Source organism: Oryza brachyantha, chromosome 4 (assembly GCF_000231095.2).
Source record: "Oryza brachyantha chromosome 4, ObraRS2, whole genome shotgun sequence".
Taxonomy (NCBI): domain Eukaryota; kingdom Viridiplantae; phylum Streptophyta; class Magnoliopsida; order Poales; family Poaceae; genus Oryza; species Oryza brachyantha.
The window spans coordinates 17,355,933-17,372,951 of NC_023166.2; the positions used below are offsets into that span (position 1 = coordinate 17,355,933).

Sequence of the window (17,019 nt, forward strand, 5' to 3'; positions counted from 1 at the left end):
TTGCCACAAATCAACCTCAATAATGCAGATCACTTGCAAGTGTGATAAAGACGTCTACCTAGAGGGAGTTCAGGTTCACTTAGTGAAAGACTAATGAGCAGGTTAAAGCTACAGCACTTGCAAGCAAACAGTTTCATTTGGGAAGCCAACTTCTGCTATATTGTGTGATTAGTGAGTCGTAACGTTTGCACAGATAATTCACTTTTATTGCATCAACCTAACGCCAACCACAGATTTGGAAGATCGGAAACGCATGTTATGTCAGAAGATGCCAGCTTCATCGTTATCACGGAAACTTCAACAGAGCTGCTTTGTGTATATACATATGCAACTAGGTAGAGAAACAACCACTAGTCGCCTAAAATGAACAGATTTGGGCAAAGCGGAGGAGAACCAAATAAGATTCCCACTGATCTAGACTGAGACCTGACTAAAAACACGCAGTAACTCATGGCTAATTTGGTGTCAGCTTGCAACTTTGTCAGGACTAGGCTAATTCGTGGGTGATGGTTTCTGAAAATTCCAAGCCCATAGGCGATGGGTCCATCAGTACTATGAAGATGCTCCAGATACCTGAAATGGTTCTTGAATGCAAGAAAACAAACCCTACTTTTTATGTCACATCACCATTTCGATTTGAGTTTTCCACATTACGTGCTCTGCGACTAGATGCCAATGCCAAACCAAAGAAAACGCAAGGTGGAGAAAACTTTTAGCCTTTGATACTGAACTCACAGAAGAACAATGTCCACAGAAGAATTGAACGGTGCGAAGTCAATGTAATGTATAAAATGGCAGAGCAAAAAAGACCAGCTCCCAGGTCCTCAGCTATGAACAGAAAAGACATTACCAACCATTCAACCAAGCACTCCAGTCTGCAGAGGATCGATTTGGCCGTGGCATCACATGGCGTGAGGCAGATCAACATTATCACAAGACGACATCTCCAGATTATGATGATTGTCCTTGCAAATTTTTCCCATTCGCATCTCATCATGCAAACGAACAGGAAAGTTGCTTGTCCAGTATCCTAAAGTAAGAAAATGAGAACTCACAGCCTCACATTGGATGATCTGAATCTTTTCCCCTGCCGCTCTTGCTGCTGAAGCAGGATCTCCCACCGGAGGGCAATCTCTTCCCCGGCAGCGAGTCCATGGCGTCCTGCAGCTGCAATGCACGCCTGCTGCGTCCCCTTTCCTTGCTGTTCTCGCCGTGGCACCGTCTTGACGTGCCAGCGCCGCCTGAAAGGAGGCCGCTCTCCCTGGCTGCCGTCAGCTCGTCTTCCATGGATTCCTGCAGCACGTCGGCAATGCACATGCGGTTGTCATGGTGCAGGTCCGACGAGGAAGAGCCCTTCTTCGTCGGCGGCGAGACTTCTTCTCTGATCTCGGCTGCGGCATTGGCCTCCTCCATCCCCTCTGCGATGTCCTTCACACCATGATCATCGCCAGTGGTGCTGACCCCGCTCACTGCCTCCTGCTGCTCTTCGCACAGGTTTTCCAAGCCATCCATCACCACGACCACCTCGTGTGTGTTACCTCCAGTCTCGCCTACAGAAGCACAGCCCTCCGGTTCCGGCGACGCCGCCACCTCGACGGTGACGAAGGTGATGTTGGCGCGGCAGAGGGGGCAATTGGAGTGTGACTTGAGCCAAGTGTCGATGCATTGCTGGTGGAAAGCATGGCTGCAGCTGGGTAGCAGCCGGAGGCTCTCCCCGTCACGAAACTCGCCGAGGCAGACCGAGCAGTCGGTGCTGTGGACGAACCCGTCGCCGCGCCTGTACTTGCACACCGTGATCTTGTTGATCAAGGTCTCGTCCAGCCCGCTCGGCGGCGAGACGTCCCACGACTCGTGGCTCCTCGACTGCCTGTGGCCGTGGCGACCGCTGCTGCTGCCGCTGCCGCCGCCGGCGCGGCGGCCGTGGGCAGCGCCACCGGAGCTTGAGCCGAAGAGTCGCCCCCAGAGGGAGCTGAAGGAGCCGCAGTACTTGGAGATGAAGGTGTAGTAGCTGACAAGGAGGAAGGCGCTGGCCAGCACCCCGATGATTGCAATGACGAGCGGGGAGAAGACAGGGCCAGTGGAGTCGTCGGCGCTGGCGCTGGTGCCAGCGACGTCGAAGGGCGGCGGCGGAGGGAAGATGAAGTAGCACCACTGGGGGCAGTACATGCTGCACAGCCCTTGAGAGCAATCTCTCGTTGGCTCGTAAGGGACCCAGGTAGGAGCAGAGGAGGCCATTGCCTCGTAGCACGAATTCTCGCAGCTGCAACGGCAGAGAGAAAGAGGGAAGAACTAGAAAGAAGTCAAGAACAGAGGCAGATGTTGGCTACTAGTGCAGTGCTACCTCATCACTGCTAGTGTTCAGTCTGAGACTGTGTGGAAGGTACTAGCAGAGGATCTCTGCAAGTTTCTGGGCCAAATCATTGTGAGGAGATGAGGGAAGGAGACAGATGTATGACGGCCGTGTATATGATCAATCCATGGTACTTTCTTGGTGTCCGGAATCGTGAGAGGATGGGGAGAGATATCAGATGATGAGATGATGCCACAGGCTGAGAGGAGGAGATTTTGCTTGTTGCAAAGCAGAGATTTTTTTTCTAAAGAAAAAAATTGGGGTGGAGGATTGATGAGTGGTTGTTGCCTTGTTGGGGACCTTTGCTTTTGTTTTTGGTGCTGCGGGTCTTCTTTCTTTTCCTTTGCTCTGCTGCTGTTCCTTTCCTCTTTAACTCCACTGTTTCTTTTGCAACACATAAGATCAGGAGATGAATAGAAGATGTCCGGTTCACGATCACGAGGGAGGTGGCATACTGGCCTTGCTGCATCAGTGCAGCCTAGCAATGCATGGCTCCACTGTACGGGATGAAATCACAACTGACAGTATCAGATTCTCCCAGCGTGATAAGGTCATGTGCATTCTCATTTTTAACTAGCGGACAGAATTCATGAGTTTGGTGACTGAAAGCTAAAGTTTACTCTAGTTCAAAGATTATCTGATTCCTAATTTAAAGATTAGGTAGGCTTTTTTCAAAGAGATATTTGAAATCTTTTCTTACTGTCAAGTGTCAAAGAAGTAACTTTCATCAAAGCCCAGCAGCTAAAACATCATTATCCTGTACTAGTACTTAAGAATGACAGCATCGGCATTAAGTCTTCATGTAAATGGAGACAATGATTACTAGCACTATTTGGCAGCTTTCGTCATACTTCTCTATTTCCAACACTAATACTAAGGTGTTTAGCTTGCACTGGTAACTTATAAAATTAAAAGAGACCAGATCCTTATATTTCAAGTCAGGGTAGAGTTAGCAAAATTCAAACGAAATTTGGATCGACGAGCAGAATATATGCATAGAGATATAGTTTAGCCTTACCTTGTATGCATATTACACTAAAAACGAAATAAATCAAGACTAATGCATGAAACACAAATGTGTAAATATCTTTCAAATAATTAAACAAGAACAAACATGGTTTTACGGGAGCAAATTGGACAAAGGGAAAATAGATATGCAGAAATGGTTTAGGGCCAAGCTTTTAATGTGATTCCCCATTGTGGAGGTCAGGTTTGATGTGTCTAATTATCTTCTTTCAGTGATCAACTTATCACTGTCGTATGTAGATAAAGGAAACAGTGAAGTGTCATTCTAACAATAAGGGTTACTCCCTCCGTTTCTTAATGATTGACACTGGACACTATTCACTTTCGAACTTTGACCACTCATCTTCTTTTGTTGAATATTTATAAACACTACAGATGATCTCATGTTATTAAAGTGGGGTATGCTCTAAATATAAGCATTTAAACTTCTGTTCACTTTGGTCTAAAAATTTAAAAGTAATTAATTGTCAAAGTTTAAACGGGTAACTCAAAGTTGTCAGCTATTAAGAAACAGATGGAGTATTTTCCTGGGTTGTTTACAGGGGACTATCAAATCAATTTCATTTCTCCCTCCTTATATGAGGGATGACCTTGGGAAAGAAAATTTTGTTTACAATCTTCTAAGATCATAAACTATTTATCGAAAAGAACATTTATTCCACACTAAAAATGATACATTTGTAAATTCTACATCTCCCTTGAACATGCATACTGGTCCATGAATAGGTCAATTGAAGTTTTGTTGCAGTCAGATAAAGTAGTGGACCACAGGTAATAGAGGAATAGGAGCACCCTTTTCTTTTCCTAAAGCATAATCTCACTAATAGGGATGCCTTTATGTGTTATGACCATTGGTTCAAGGTTCAAACCCCTATGAAGAAACTTAAAAGAAATTCCCTGGGCATGTTTGGGAAAATCAAATCTCAGTTTGCATCACCCAGGCCCACATTAGTTCCTTAAAATTTGTAGGAAACACTGCTTTAAAGTTTAGACTAAGTAGAGTAAAATGTGCTCCTGTTTGCCAAAGGTTCCTCCTTGGACAGGCATCACATAAAGTCAGGCGTATGGGTTGCTTTTGTAGTCATCAGACCATCATCGTATTACAAGTTATCCAGGGGACTAAACTGAATCCTAACTCTTCAATTACTGTTCTATGCAGTACCATGACATTGCCTACTGTTGATTCTTGTGGATTAAGAATGTTGTCTAGAAAACTCAATTTGGGGCCAGTTAATCAGAGAAATACTTTAGTTGCACTATGTTGTGTATGGTGGGGCTACCAAGAAATGACACTTACAAGACCTCATCATAAATCAATACATATGCAGCAACCATTGAGTACATGCTCTATTTGCGCATCAAAGCCTAATATGTTATTCATGCCTAAAAGTTGCAAGTGAGTATTTGAAGTTTTGAACACAGTCCGTAGTGTTTGATTAGTGGAAGGTCTAAAGTTAAGCTTTAAAAGAAACATATTTTCCCTTAGTCTAGGCAGCTTGCAACTGGAAACCTTTCTTGGGTTTACCATGAAGTGTTGAAGTTTTGAAAGTACATCAGTGCGCAGCCGCGTCATTAGCAAGAAAAGAGAGTATCTGGGTACTAGATGCTTCTATTCTTAAATGCAATGGTATCTTGATTCACATCAACAACTACTGTGACTAATATGCCACTACCGACTAGCACTGTTATCTGTTGGCAAAAACATATATGGTTCAGGTACTGCATAGTGTGCATGATCAAAAGACCGGTAAAGCTAAGCATTATTCTGTAAAGACATCTAAGAGTCTTCAGCCCTTCTTTTTAGTGTTTCAGATTTGTGTTACAAGAAACACTACAAAAATGAGAGATGAAAATTGGTGTAATGGTTCTCAAGGGTGAAAGAAAAACATATGCAGCACTCAGAGAACGTGCGTAGAAAACTAGAGCATACTCACTCTGAATTTTTATAAGTATTTTAGTTTTAAAAGTTAAACTTTGTAGGTTTGACCAACAATTAGTTAAATTACAAATATAATGAGTGCATAAAAATTATACCAATAGATACATACTTCAAAGTGTTTTCACACAGCATTGGTTTCATGGCTGTTAAGAACATATTTTATGCAAATTCAATGGTCAAATTCATTCTTAAAGGCCATTTGGAAATAAAACTCTAAGGGGTTAGTAAATGGCATGCTGATTTCCTTTAATCATTTCCACAGGTGATGTCCACCAGAAAAGAGTAAGTTGTACTTTAATGATACCTCGTTGCCTAAAGTTGGCTGGCAAATTAAGGAATACTATAGGGGATGACTAAAGTTGCTGAGACAACAATTGTCTCAGCAGGAGAAAGTTGATGGTCACAATATAGTACAAACAATTACAGATCATTACAGTAAATACATTACTCAAAATGAAAATTGAAGTATTAAGCTATTCAATGACAATGTTTCACCTTAGGTCAGAGGTGACATCTTTTTGTTCCTCGTTTCCTTATCAGCATCAACCACAACCAGATATTGTTGTATTTGATTTCAATAACTCCTCTCTTTAAAATCTACAAATAAAAGGGCCACATCTGAAATTTTGTCAAATGCCAAAGGTGTCGTAGATGGTTGCATGTTAAGTAACATGGCTTCATAATATTATGGCATGCCTACATGACAGTTTATCTCGAACAACAAATTATTCACATGGGCGCCACTTTTTTTTTCTTTGCAGTCTCACGTTATTACAGAATCATGATAAGGAACAAGAGATACTTAATGGTAAATGATGATACACTGCCAATTCTGGCAGGTAAAAAAATACAGATGCGGAACCAAATTGCTAGATGTCCATGTGGCAGTGCATTAAAGAGTAACCCATACTGATGATTGTAACATGAAGTTTTAGGTTTTCTTTCTAGAAAACATGCAGGTAAAATGTAGCATTGAGCTAAATAAAGCAAGTGAAACAGGATAACTGAAACTTTTGGCAGTGTTAAGAAATGGAACTGTCCACGATAAAACAAGTTCACTCAAGCATCAACAAGAAGGTATTATTACTCTGTTTCACAATGTAAGATTTCCTAGCATTGTTAGATTCATATGGATGGTAATGAATTTAGATATATATATATATAAACAATATACATTGATATATAGATGGAACTAATAGCCAAAACAACTTATAATATGAAACAGAGGGAGTATATTATAAGAATCACGCACCAGGAAGTGTAAAAAACTCGTAGCTGTACAAGGAGGCTCCACACCTGTACTTATTATTGAGGCCGCTGGTATATTTCCCCTGAGTCCATACACAGTATTGTGAAACTATTACTGTTTATCTTCACCATCATCCACACTACCATTATCAAGGGCACCTTCAGCCTCTCCATCAATATTTACATCTTCAATTTCACGATCAGCCTTTACACTGTCAACCGTATCATCTGTGTTTTGTCGCCATCTTAAACGAACAGGTCTTCCCATAAGCTCCTGCATGACAAAGAAATGTAAACTTCAATATATACCATGGTGTCCAGTATGCTTGCAAGTTTTCATACATAACACCTTATTTTATAGAAAGCTAAATAATTGGCAAAAAGGTGTCACAGAAAAAATCATCTAGTGGTGTGGCAACCATTTTATCACTCTACGGCAAGGACCTTATAATGCTTGTCCAAAACAAGAGTTGCCAGGGCATTTAATGCTGCCCCAGTGCTGATTACCTTCCAGCTTATACCTTGTACAAATATATCACAAAAGAAGCATAGCGTTTTGAATACAGTTAATAAATTAATTTTTTTTATGTGAATGCGGTTTATGTTTATCCCAAAGGAGGCAAAACAACTATTCATTGAAGAAGTGTAAGAAACTGGTAAAGGACTAAAGGTTAGTATGTTACTTATAATATACATCTTTGACAACAATTAGTAAGTTAAACATCATTGCAGAGGTTAATTTATATATGATCAGTCATCATTCTTGGTTTAAAATGTAAAACTGGAAGGTAAAGTCCATGTAATTGTCACCTTTCCATCGAGTTCACTGAGAGCGGCTTCAGCTTCCTCTTTTGTCCCAAAAGAAACAAAACCATAACCAGCTGATTTTCCTGATGGGCTATCAAAGACTACCTTAGCAGAAAGCGGGTTAAATTTTGTGAAAAACTCCTTCATATTGGGAGCCCTTGCTTTCCATGGGAGATTGGAAACATAAAGTTTGTGCCTCTCCACAATTGTGCCTGGAGGAGGAGGCGGAGCAGGTTTTCTAAAGCTCTTTGAAAATTCCACCCTGATAGTCCTCCCCATGACATCCTGCAAAAGACCAGAGATGTAGAAACTAGTAGTAAGATCTCCATTGATGAGTATCACTAAGCTTAGATACATATAAGTCTACAACATCCTTGTCATGATTGCCGGTATCTGACTTCAAGATGCCAGCATGTTGATGATAAGATCATTGAACAATACCTCGACTGTACCTGACTGATAATATTGTGACAAAAAATGTATTTAGAAGAAGACAAGTTTGTAATATTCAGGAAGATAGTTGAATTATTGAATTTCCTCCAGATATTTATAGGCATCCACCCCTCCACTAATACAAACACAGGAGCAGATGCAGATATTTATATTCATATGATATGATTATTGCATCTGTACAATGGAGCTCCTTTTTTTCTTCCATTTGTGTCTGTGGGGATCGAGTATAACCCTAGACCTCATGCTAAAACAGCCATGCGTTACGACACTAGAGCTCAGTAGCCATTTATCAAATACCAACCTCTCCATGTTTAGTCCTCATCCTATTGAAGGCAAGTAAGATGAACAGATACACCAAAACATGCATAGTAAGTTGCAACCATTTTCCACTTTGCATGAGAAAATAGGCTTTGTACTCTTATCAATCTGAAATCCAGTGTATGAACGGCACGAAAACACACTCACTAGGGAGTTGAGCTTCTCCACAGCGGCGGCGGCCTCCTCCGTGGTGGACATCGTAACGAACGCGAACCCCTTCTTCTTCCCATCCTTCCCCTTGATCACCTTCACCAAAACAAAAATCGAACACAAACCACGCGTGTCTCAGAACACATGCCAAACTTGCGCCGTAGCGGGTACGCGTACGCCCCCCGCCCTCTCACCTCAACATCCTTGACGGCGCCGCACTGCGCGAACAGCTTCTCGATCTCCGGCGCCGGTAAGGACCAGGGGATGTTGGCCACGTACAGCTTCCGCCGCTTCTCTCCCTCCTCCGCCTCCTCCTCCTCCTCATCCGCGGCCGCCGCCTGCGCCTCGGGAGGCGAGGAGGCCGCAAATGCCGCGGCCGTGAGACGGAGGCGGAGGCTGGGCCCGATGAGCGGGCAAGGGCGGCGGCGAGGTGAGGAGGAGCGGAGGAGGGAGGCAAGCCGGCAAATGCGCGGGGCCGGGAGCGCGGCGGCGGGGTGGCGGTGGGGGCTGCGCGCGAGGGAGAGCGCCATTGGTTCGCTCGCGGATAAGGGGAGGGAGAGGCGGCAATCGCACGTGGGTCGACGCTTATAGTACTTACCACTCGCCGTGCTTCGCCTTGGGCCCATTAGAATTCAGCCCGTTCTGTCGGCCCAGTATAATTGCGCCACGTATGGGCCCAATCCAATTGAGAAAGATACAGGTGGCCCAGGCCAATAGAGTTGCTGATGCATCAGCCTCCTGACCTTTACGTTGCTCGAGCAATGCAAGTTGAAATTATGAAACAACTCCAGCAAAGCTGGTGCTATATTTACAAGGTAAAGCAAGTATTTACATGACTTCCAAAGAGAATCCTAGGAGGAAAACAAAAACAGCTTGCTGCCGCATCAAGCGGCTGATGTTAAAGATTAATGCACTATTCTCGTTTAAACTTTTGGCTTCACAAATTTTCCATGGACTAGCAAAAATACACATGCTTCGCTATGACAATATATTACAAAATATCATATAAATTTTTATTGAATATGCCAATATCACTTTTTGAACAAAATATGGATTGTTCCGTAATATTAAAAAAACATAGGCTATTTTGAAAAACAAAACTTTAAAAAGTTGTGCGGAAGCATATTCACGGTCACTGTCACTGTAGACATTTAAAGTAGTATAGATATAGCTTTATTTTTTCTATAACTTTGGATGTGATTTGGCCCTCACTCATTTCTTTTTTTTAAAAAAAATCTCCTCTCTTTCGTTCATCTGTATCTCCCATGCAACCAGCGTACGCGAAGTCTTCGTTCATTTTTATCCATACTTATCAATAATTTTGTAAATGTGTCATGCACTGCATAGTCCATATGGATAGTGCCATGTTGCATCTTTTTGGCACCAAATTTAGATGGATTCGACAACTAGACAATCTTTGAAAGAAATTAAGTTGCAGAATAGGGACCAAATTTAGGTGAAGAGAGATGGTTTTGTGGACAGGCTAAGGGCATTTACAATATAATGACTAGAATGGTATTCATATAATTAAATAAGTTGTTATATGAACAATTTTACTATTCTCGAGAAGGTATCAGTAGGTACCACTTTTTCTATATAAATTTTAAGTATCTCTTGGTATCTTAGTTACTAGCAGGTACTAAATTTTACACTAAAATTTTGGTACCTCTTAGTACCTTCTCAAGGACTGTAAAATTGTTCTTATTATATAGGATAAAAGTTGATATAACAAGTGATTAAATAAAGAAATAGAAAAAAAAATCATGTCTTTGTATAAGATATAGTTTCTACACAGCATTTAAGACATAATAAGATACGAGTAATATTAAATTCATATGGAAATTAATAGTATTTGAATTATAAGAGTAATGTCTATTGCTAATAATAACTAGTGTCTTGCATTATGATTACTCTAATAGATGAATTTATCACGATTGTTGGTGAATTATTTTGGGAAGCATGGCACGCCACGGATGGGTGTTTCGATGAAAAAACCTGCCACAGTTTTGTTGTAAAAATAGTGGCAGGAAGGGTCTTGGATCGTGGCGAGCCAAACTTTACTAGTCAACCAAACAACTTACAAACTAGCTGTAGGCCTGTAGCCAGCCTAACCTTAGGCGTGACAATGTTTGAAGAACCAAACACCCCAAAACAAAAACATCATGTCAAGATCACTTTGTTCACGGGCTTGGCTATTCGAGGGAGATGATTCTTTCTTCGCTTTGGTAGTGGTGTGAGACAGTGAGAGGCTAACCTTCAGTTCTGCGAGGCAGCAAAGTGCAGACATCAGATGTTACAAAATGTCTGGAAATGTGATCACACGTGTCATAGCCATCCACGAATAACTCATTCTAGAATAATACTCCGTTTATATCCCTCCATATTTTTATGTATGACAACTTTTAGAATTACGTTTGACCATTCGTCTTATTTAAAATTTACATCCAAACATATAAAATTATAATACATACTTAAAGTTCCTATAATAATAAATCATATTATACCAAAATAATTAATAATTATATATTTTTTTAAATAAGACGAATGGTTAAATGTGGACCTAAAAGTCAACGACGACATATAAAAAAAACATGGAGGGAGTACAAGGTACCAGTCCATCCAGATTCAGCGCATGTACGAACTGTACCTTTTAGGAATAGTAAACAGTACGTTCTGAAGGAATAACAAGATTGCTCCTGTTGGCTGACGAATAACAGGTAAACCATATTCCGGGTTCCATAAATTGATTTGGTTTTGTCCATAGGTGCATATGCAGTTAGCCACACTAGAACCTTGCTGAATATAGGAAATATAATATTGTTTTACCGGTGTAGTTCGAGTGATACCTGCTGCATTCTATAGAAATGCATAAAGCCCTTATTGCATCAATACTTTTATCAGTGTCTCATCATTCTGCAACGATTTTGGCAGACCGGCAGAGGAGAGGTCAAGATCCATTGTTCATCGATTTTTTTATGTACACTTGTATGATAGCCGTCCAATGTAGTTCGTCTAACGGTCTAGATGAGTTAATAATGTGGTTGTTACATCATGTAGTAGTGTAGTAGAAGGTTATTATTGAAAAAAATCCATGTTATTTTCGTAAATAAATAACTAACAAAGGGTATGTGATTAGCAACGGAGTAATGATGTAGCGGCATTGGCGTGTAATTAGCCGCATCTGCCGTAGGGGAGTTATTCTACATAAATATATCATGGGTTGCACCTGACGTTGAATAGGAGAGAAAGCTCAACCGAACATGGTTGAAGGAGCTAACCATGCGCTAATTACATATGTTGATCGTGCCGAGTCGATTTCCTCGTGCTCAATGAACCCTTTCCTCCTCCTGATTATTTCGTGCTGCCACTTTCCTGCATTTAGCCAAGCCGCTTTTAGCCTTCCTTGTCATGTCTCTTAATTTCCTTTCATACAAACCAAGTCGATCTAGAAGCAGACGCCAGCGGTGGATCGAGACAGCGTCAGAGCTGGATGGATGCAATGGAAGATTGGTGCAGACATAGAAGCGGTGGCGACGTACGACTTTTGTTTGTTTTTGCGTTTCACGTGTTAGCATCGATCCTAACAGTGTTGGGCCTCTCTACCAGCAAACTCAGCCCAATTAAGTTAAATGACTATACTGACCCTTCACCTTGTATAAGTAAATGACGTAAATGCCCATAAAAATCAACGGTGATTAATTTAACTATTACACTACTTCCTCACTAAGTAAAAGATAACGTAAAAGCACCCCCATAATAAGACCAAAAATAACTTCAGAAACGGGAAGCAACTGTACACAGCCTTGCCAAAACAAACCGGTGCCGCTCGTTTGTCAAGGTGTACTTGTGCCATTGGACCATTGGTGGCATGGACAGTGAGCTTAGGCCATGTTTAGTTCTTAAAAAACTTTTCCCAAAAACATCACATTAAATCTTTGGACACTTAAATAAAGTATTAAATATAGATAAAAATAAAAACTAATTGCACAGTTATGGAGAAAATCGTGAGACGAATCTTTTAAGCCTAATTAGTGCATGATTAACCATAAGTGCTACGGTAACTAAAATGTGCTAATGAGAGATTAATTAGGCTCAAAAAAATTCGTCTCGTGGTTTCCATGCGAGCTGTGAAATTTATTTTTTTATTCGTATCCGAAAACTCTTTCCGACGTCCAGTCAAATGTTCGATGTGACTCTTTTGTCAAAAATTTTTGGCAATTAAACAAGACCTTATATGTGTAGAGAGTGTCGTTCTGTTCTGAAACCACTTGCAAGGAGCTTATATCATGGCTGAATATGAATATATGATTCAGGCCTAATATCAGTAGGACCCAGACATTATGTTTAGCTTTGTTGGTTTCTTAAGGAAGGAACTTCCTGACAACGCCCGATTCCTGGGACCTGGCTTTGGTGCAGAACCTTTCAACGTCTCCTTTTTGAACGAGTTTGCATATGTCGAGGAAAAAACTGGCACCACTTGGCCTTACCAAAGTCACACATCTCTGAAATTTTCTTCGATGGACTTCAAAGGAAAACACTGGCTGCCTGTGCCTTCCGATTTCTGCAGCAAGGAAAGCGATCTGATGAGCTATGTGTAAAGAATTACTCGGCTCAGTAAGAGTTTAGGGGCTTCATCAGATATTAAAAGGCAACTGAATTTGTATGTGAACGCACACTTTTCATCATGCTAATATCCTATGCCTCTCTCCCTGTCACAAAGATTGCTCGGGATCTATAGCCCCCACAACTTTTCATTTGTTTTCTCTTATTTGTGAATCTTCTTGTTCTTCCTCTGAACTTATCTTGATCAAAAGAGGTGCTCCCACGAACGAGTGGGACACTACTGACTGTCACCACACCACTGCACTCACACTTACTTATCACGTTTGTATGGAGAATTCCTTTTGTGTGGAGATATGATACAATGGTGGCCATGAACTCCAACAGTCCATCCACCCACTGACCAGTGACCACTCACAAATTACACAGTAGTACTCCTCCTAAACCATAAGAAGAAAAGAAACGAGAGAGATGCCCTGAGTGGTTAGCTACTAATCAACTGAGCTCTGAATGAATGGCCACATTTTCTCTCACTGTGCCTAATATCATTGGAGAGATTTCGTGGGAGGCCAGCCCGTGCCGCCTAACACTTGCCACTGAAGAGAATTAGTAACGGAGCAAGTACGAGTGGCCCCCCGTTGCTTTCATTGTGGAGAGCCAATAGAAACCCGGAAAATATCCCAAGCTCACGCGCGATCCGACCGATCCACGTCCGCGTCCAAATCCTCGCCACGCCCATATCCACCGCCCCGCGCCGTGTGGCCCATCACGCATCAGCGGGGGAAACCTAACCCCGCAGTGATCCACACGGCCGCGTCACGGACTCCAAGCTCCGCGATCTGCCGCGAGCACGGCGAGACGCGCGCCGGGGGGGGGGGGGGGGGTGGGGGGGGCACGACGGTTAGGTGCGTGGTGACATCACGCGGCGGCGCCCGTGGAGACGAAGAAAGCCGCGCGTGCGTGCGATACGGGGGAGGGGGGCGCGAGCTGCTGGTGCGTGGATGTGCGGGGGGGGGGGGGGGGGGGGGGGCTCGGTCAGTGGGCGGGCGGTGGCAAAACGTGACGCGCGGGGCGCCGTTGCCGTGCTGTGGGGAGTGCGCGACGCAGCGCGGGCGAGGGGGCTTGACCTGGCACGCGGCGGTCACGCCCGCGCCCGCCGTGGTGAGTTCGGGCGGCGGGTGATAGGTGACACGGGAGCATGGGGAAACTGGGGAGATCCATGTAGCGCCCCCCACACATGTACACCACCGCGGCTGTCACCATGCGCCGTGCTGCCGAACGCCGACGCGATGCGGTGCGGTGCGCGGCGCACAACGCCCATGCATGATCAAAGCAAAAGGCGCGGTGGACGGAGATGATGCACGCATTTGGGCCGGCATCCTCCTAGCAGGCCGGCAGGGGGGGGGGGGGGGGGACGTCCGGGCGTGCATCCATCTCACCTTTCCCCCCTCGATGGGAATCCGGGACGGATACTATATACACGCACGTGGCATGCCAGTACACGTATCATTGGGCGTCGTACGACGTATCTCGCCTCTAGATCGATCCCTCTTTATTGAGAGAGAGGGAGAGGCCGCCTACTGCCGTGTTTAATCCCCGGACGGCGGTTGGACGGATGGCTCCTCTCCCGTATGGGAGGAAGCAACCAACAGGCAGGCGATGATGATGACGACGACGACGTCGGCATCACCGGGCGGCCGCTTTCCAGGCCAAAACCGGCGGGTCAAAGGAGTTAGGCGGGCGGCACGGCGCTGCTTGATCGCCCGCAGCTGACAGATGACCCAGCCAGACCCCAGCAACAGCAACCATATTCCACCACCTGCCTCTGCCTGCACAGAGTACAGGGTTCTGAATTTCAAGTTGCACTGCCCTATAGTTCTCAACAAGTCCCCGTGCATTGCACAATCTGGTTCACTGGAGCCACTTGTATCGGAGGCAAATGCAAATCCCGCAGTACAAGGGAAATCAGTGCAAAGTTGCAAACAGAAACCATATGACTGACATTGAAGGCCATCAGGAGCAGCATTCTCATCTTTTTTTATTACAGGCAAGCATGAATATGAACACTGGAGCACCATCTCCTACTACCATTCCACCCCATCTGTGATATACATATATGTACATCTAGCATATCAAACACGAGTAACTAAAAGAGTAAGGACCTATATAAGGAAAGTTGCAAAACTTAGTAATTATGACATGGAGTAACTACTACCTCCTCTCCTCTCGCTCCAAGAGAGATAAACCCAAACCCAAACCGCTGTTACTAGCACAGTAACTGTAACTATGAAGTAACTGTCCCGCATTGCATTTGCACCGGCCTCCTCATCCAGAAGCACAGGGGTGCAATGGGGCCCCTTGTTATTGCTAAGCTCCTTTGGCTGGCTATGTATACTAGTGTAACTATAGAGATAGATATGGATGTGTATGCTACAGTGTACCGCTGCTTCGGCGAAGTCCGGCATTGCTCTCTGCTCTGCTCTAGAACTCCACCAGGAGGCTGCCGAACGGTGACCGGTGAGGGACGCCCTTGCGCCGCTTGCCGGTGCGGTAGCTGTTGGCGGTCGCCGGAGGTGTGGACGGGGTGAAGCTCTGCACCACGCTGCTCTTGTCGCTCCCGCCGCTGGTGGTCGTGGAGGAGTCCTCCGAGTCCGACGGCACCGCAGCCACGCCCTTCTGCAGCTTCTTCTTCTTGCTTCCGCCGGCGTGCCTCTTCCGGCCGCGGTAGTCGCCGGAGGTGCCGACGATCTGCAAATCCAAGAAGGCGTTAGAACGCAAGGCAGTGCTGTTGCCAGCAGCCCAGCACGGGGGCGTCAATAAAGAGGTGGAGAAATCTTGCGACAGGTGGTGTAACGTACCTTGCAGCCGAGGGAGCAGAAGCGGAAGGTGTCGAGGAGGCTGCGCTCGCAGACCTCGCAGGTGTTGGTGACGCCCTTGCCGGGCCTCGGCTGGGGGCGCTCGTTGAGGAACACGACGCGCGCGCTGTTGATGATGTACGTCTGCACGCCGGTGATGTCCAGCACCTTCTGTATCTCCGACACCCGGATCACGTCATGGTAGGACGACCTCCGTATCTGCATGCGCCACACCAAAACAGACAGAGCATGATCTCGTCAGAGATAAGCTGGAGATGGAACAGAGGCATTCGATGCCTGCCAATTCAAGAAAGTTGGTTATCCCGATCCTTGGACTGTTCCTAATGCGTGTGGGGAAAGAGAGGCCGTTGGTTGAACTGGACACAAGTCACACAACACAACACGAATGCAAGCCCCGAGACTTTTTCGTTCGAGTTAAGCTTCGCTTAGCTCTTTTGAGTGTTCCAATGGAAACAGGGGAGCAGCAGCTGCCCTTTCTTCCAAAGAAAGGGGGAATCCAGCTAGCTAAATCCAACGCCAAGGAGGAGGAAATGCCGAGGTTTGCTTACCTGGATGGCGTGGTGGTTGCGGTGGTAGGCGAGGCACTGGGAGCAGAGCGCGCCGTTCATGCAGTCGAGGCAGTACATGTTGCACTCGCTCTTGTGCGAGTCCGCGTGCAGCTTGCATTGACCGAAGAAGCTCGTCGCCAGCAGCGGCTTCAGCCACGGCGGCCACCGCTGGTTCTCCGCCCCGCCGCACTCCCCTCCTCCCTGCCGCATTCAATCCAACACCGCCATCAGTCCAACCACGACAAACCGATCAAGCCATACACAGAAACAACACCACCAACAAGAAAAAAAAAAGAAAAAAAACAGAGAGAGAAGAACGTTACCATGGCGCCGGCTCTGGTATTGACTCTGAGCGGCGATTCATCGTCTATTGCCATTTCCAAACCCTGAACCGAATCCGGGGCAGCAAAGGCGTGCCGCGGTGCAAGAAGAAGAGGAATGCGGAGACAGGATTCGAGTGGGGAGAAAAGAAGGGAGGGGAGACGAACGAGAGGAAAAAGGAGGCGGCTTTGTGGATGAAAGAAGTGGAGGTAGGAAAGCTGAGGTCTTTGTAGACCGGAGAAAGGTTTTGCAAGTATCACAGCACCGCAGCGCACAGCGCACCGGTGGTGGTGGTGGTGGTAAACCAACAGGGGGCAGGATGCTCTGCTGAGAATTATATTGCTCGTCTCGTAGCAACCCCTACCTCCTCCGGCCTCGTTCTTATCCGCTCCTCCGGGTCGCCGCCACCCGCCCCACCTTTCA

The 17,019-nt window shown here is 45.0% G+C and overlaps 3 protein-coding genes across 4 annotated transcripts; all 3 read right to left on the reverse strand.

Annotated features, from left to right (window-relative positions):
- Nucleotides 1–759: 759 nt before the first annotated feature.
- On the reverse strand, nucleotides 760–2,917 carry LOC102722571 (E3 ubiquitin-protein ligase Os04g0590900). Its single transcript, XM_040523774.1, has one exon. It carries the CDS (start codon nucleotides 2,233–2,235, stop codon nucleotides 1,060–1,062), a length of 1,176 nt encoding a protein of 391 aa, XP_040379708.1. The 5' UTR covers nucleotides 2,236–2,917; the 3' UTR covers nucleotides 760–1,059.
- Nucleotides 2,918–5,520: 2,603 nt separating this feature from the next.
- LOC102722850 (31 kDa ribonucleoprotein, chloroplastic-like) lies at nucleotides 5,521–8,828 on the reverse strand. 2 transcript variants are annotated; one of them, XM_040523347.1, is made up of 5 exons: nucleotides 8,486–8,828; nucleotides 8,289–8,387; nucleotides 7,374–7,655; nucleotides 6,612–6,837; nucleotides 5,521–5,912 (listed from the first exon to the last, which is right to left on the reverse strand). In XM_040523347.1, the coding sequence occupies exons 1-4, from the start codon at nucleotides 8,819–8,821 to the stop codon at nucleotides 6,676–6,678; spliced, it is 879 nt and encodes a 292-aa protein (XP_040379281.1). In that variant the 5' UTR covers nucleotides 8,822–8,828; the 3' UTR covers nucleotides 5,521–5,912; nucleotides 6,612–6,675. The 2 variants fall into 2 exon arrangements, with proteins under 2 accessions (XP_040379281.1, XP_006652723.1); XM_006652660.3 differs by having other exon boundaries at nucleotides 6,568–6,837.
- Nucleotides 8,829–14,849: 6,021 nt separating this feature from the next.
- Nucleotides 14,850–16,955, reverse strand: LOC102699302 (protein RGF1 INDUCIBLE TRANSCRIPTION FACTOR 1-like). The gene is made up of 4 exons (XM_006652661.3): nucleotides 16,599–16,955; nucleotides 16,276–16,476; nucleotides 15,710–15,925; nucleotides 14,850–15,599 (listed from the first exon to the last, which is right to left on the reverse strand). The coding sequence occupies exons 1-4, from the start codon at nucleotides 16,650–16,652 to the stop codon at nucleotides 15,333–15,335; spliced, it is 738 nt and encodes a 245-aa protein (XP_006652724.1). The 5' UTR covers nucleotides 16,653–16,955; the 3' UTR covers nucleotides 14,850–15,332.
- Between the last annotated feature and the right edge of the window lie 64 nt (nucleotides 16,956–17,019).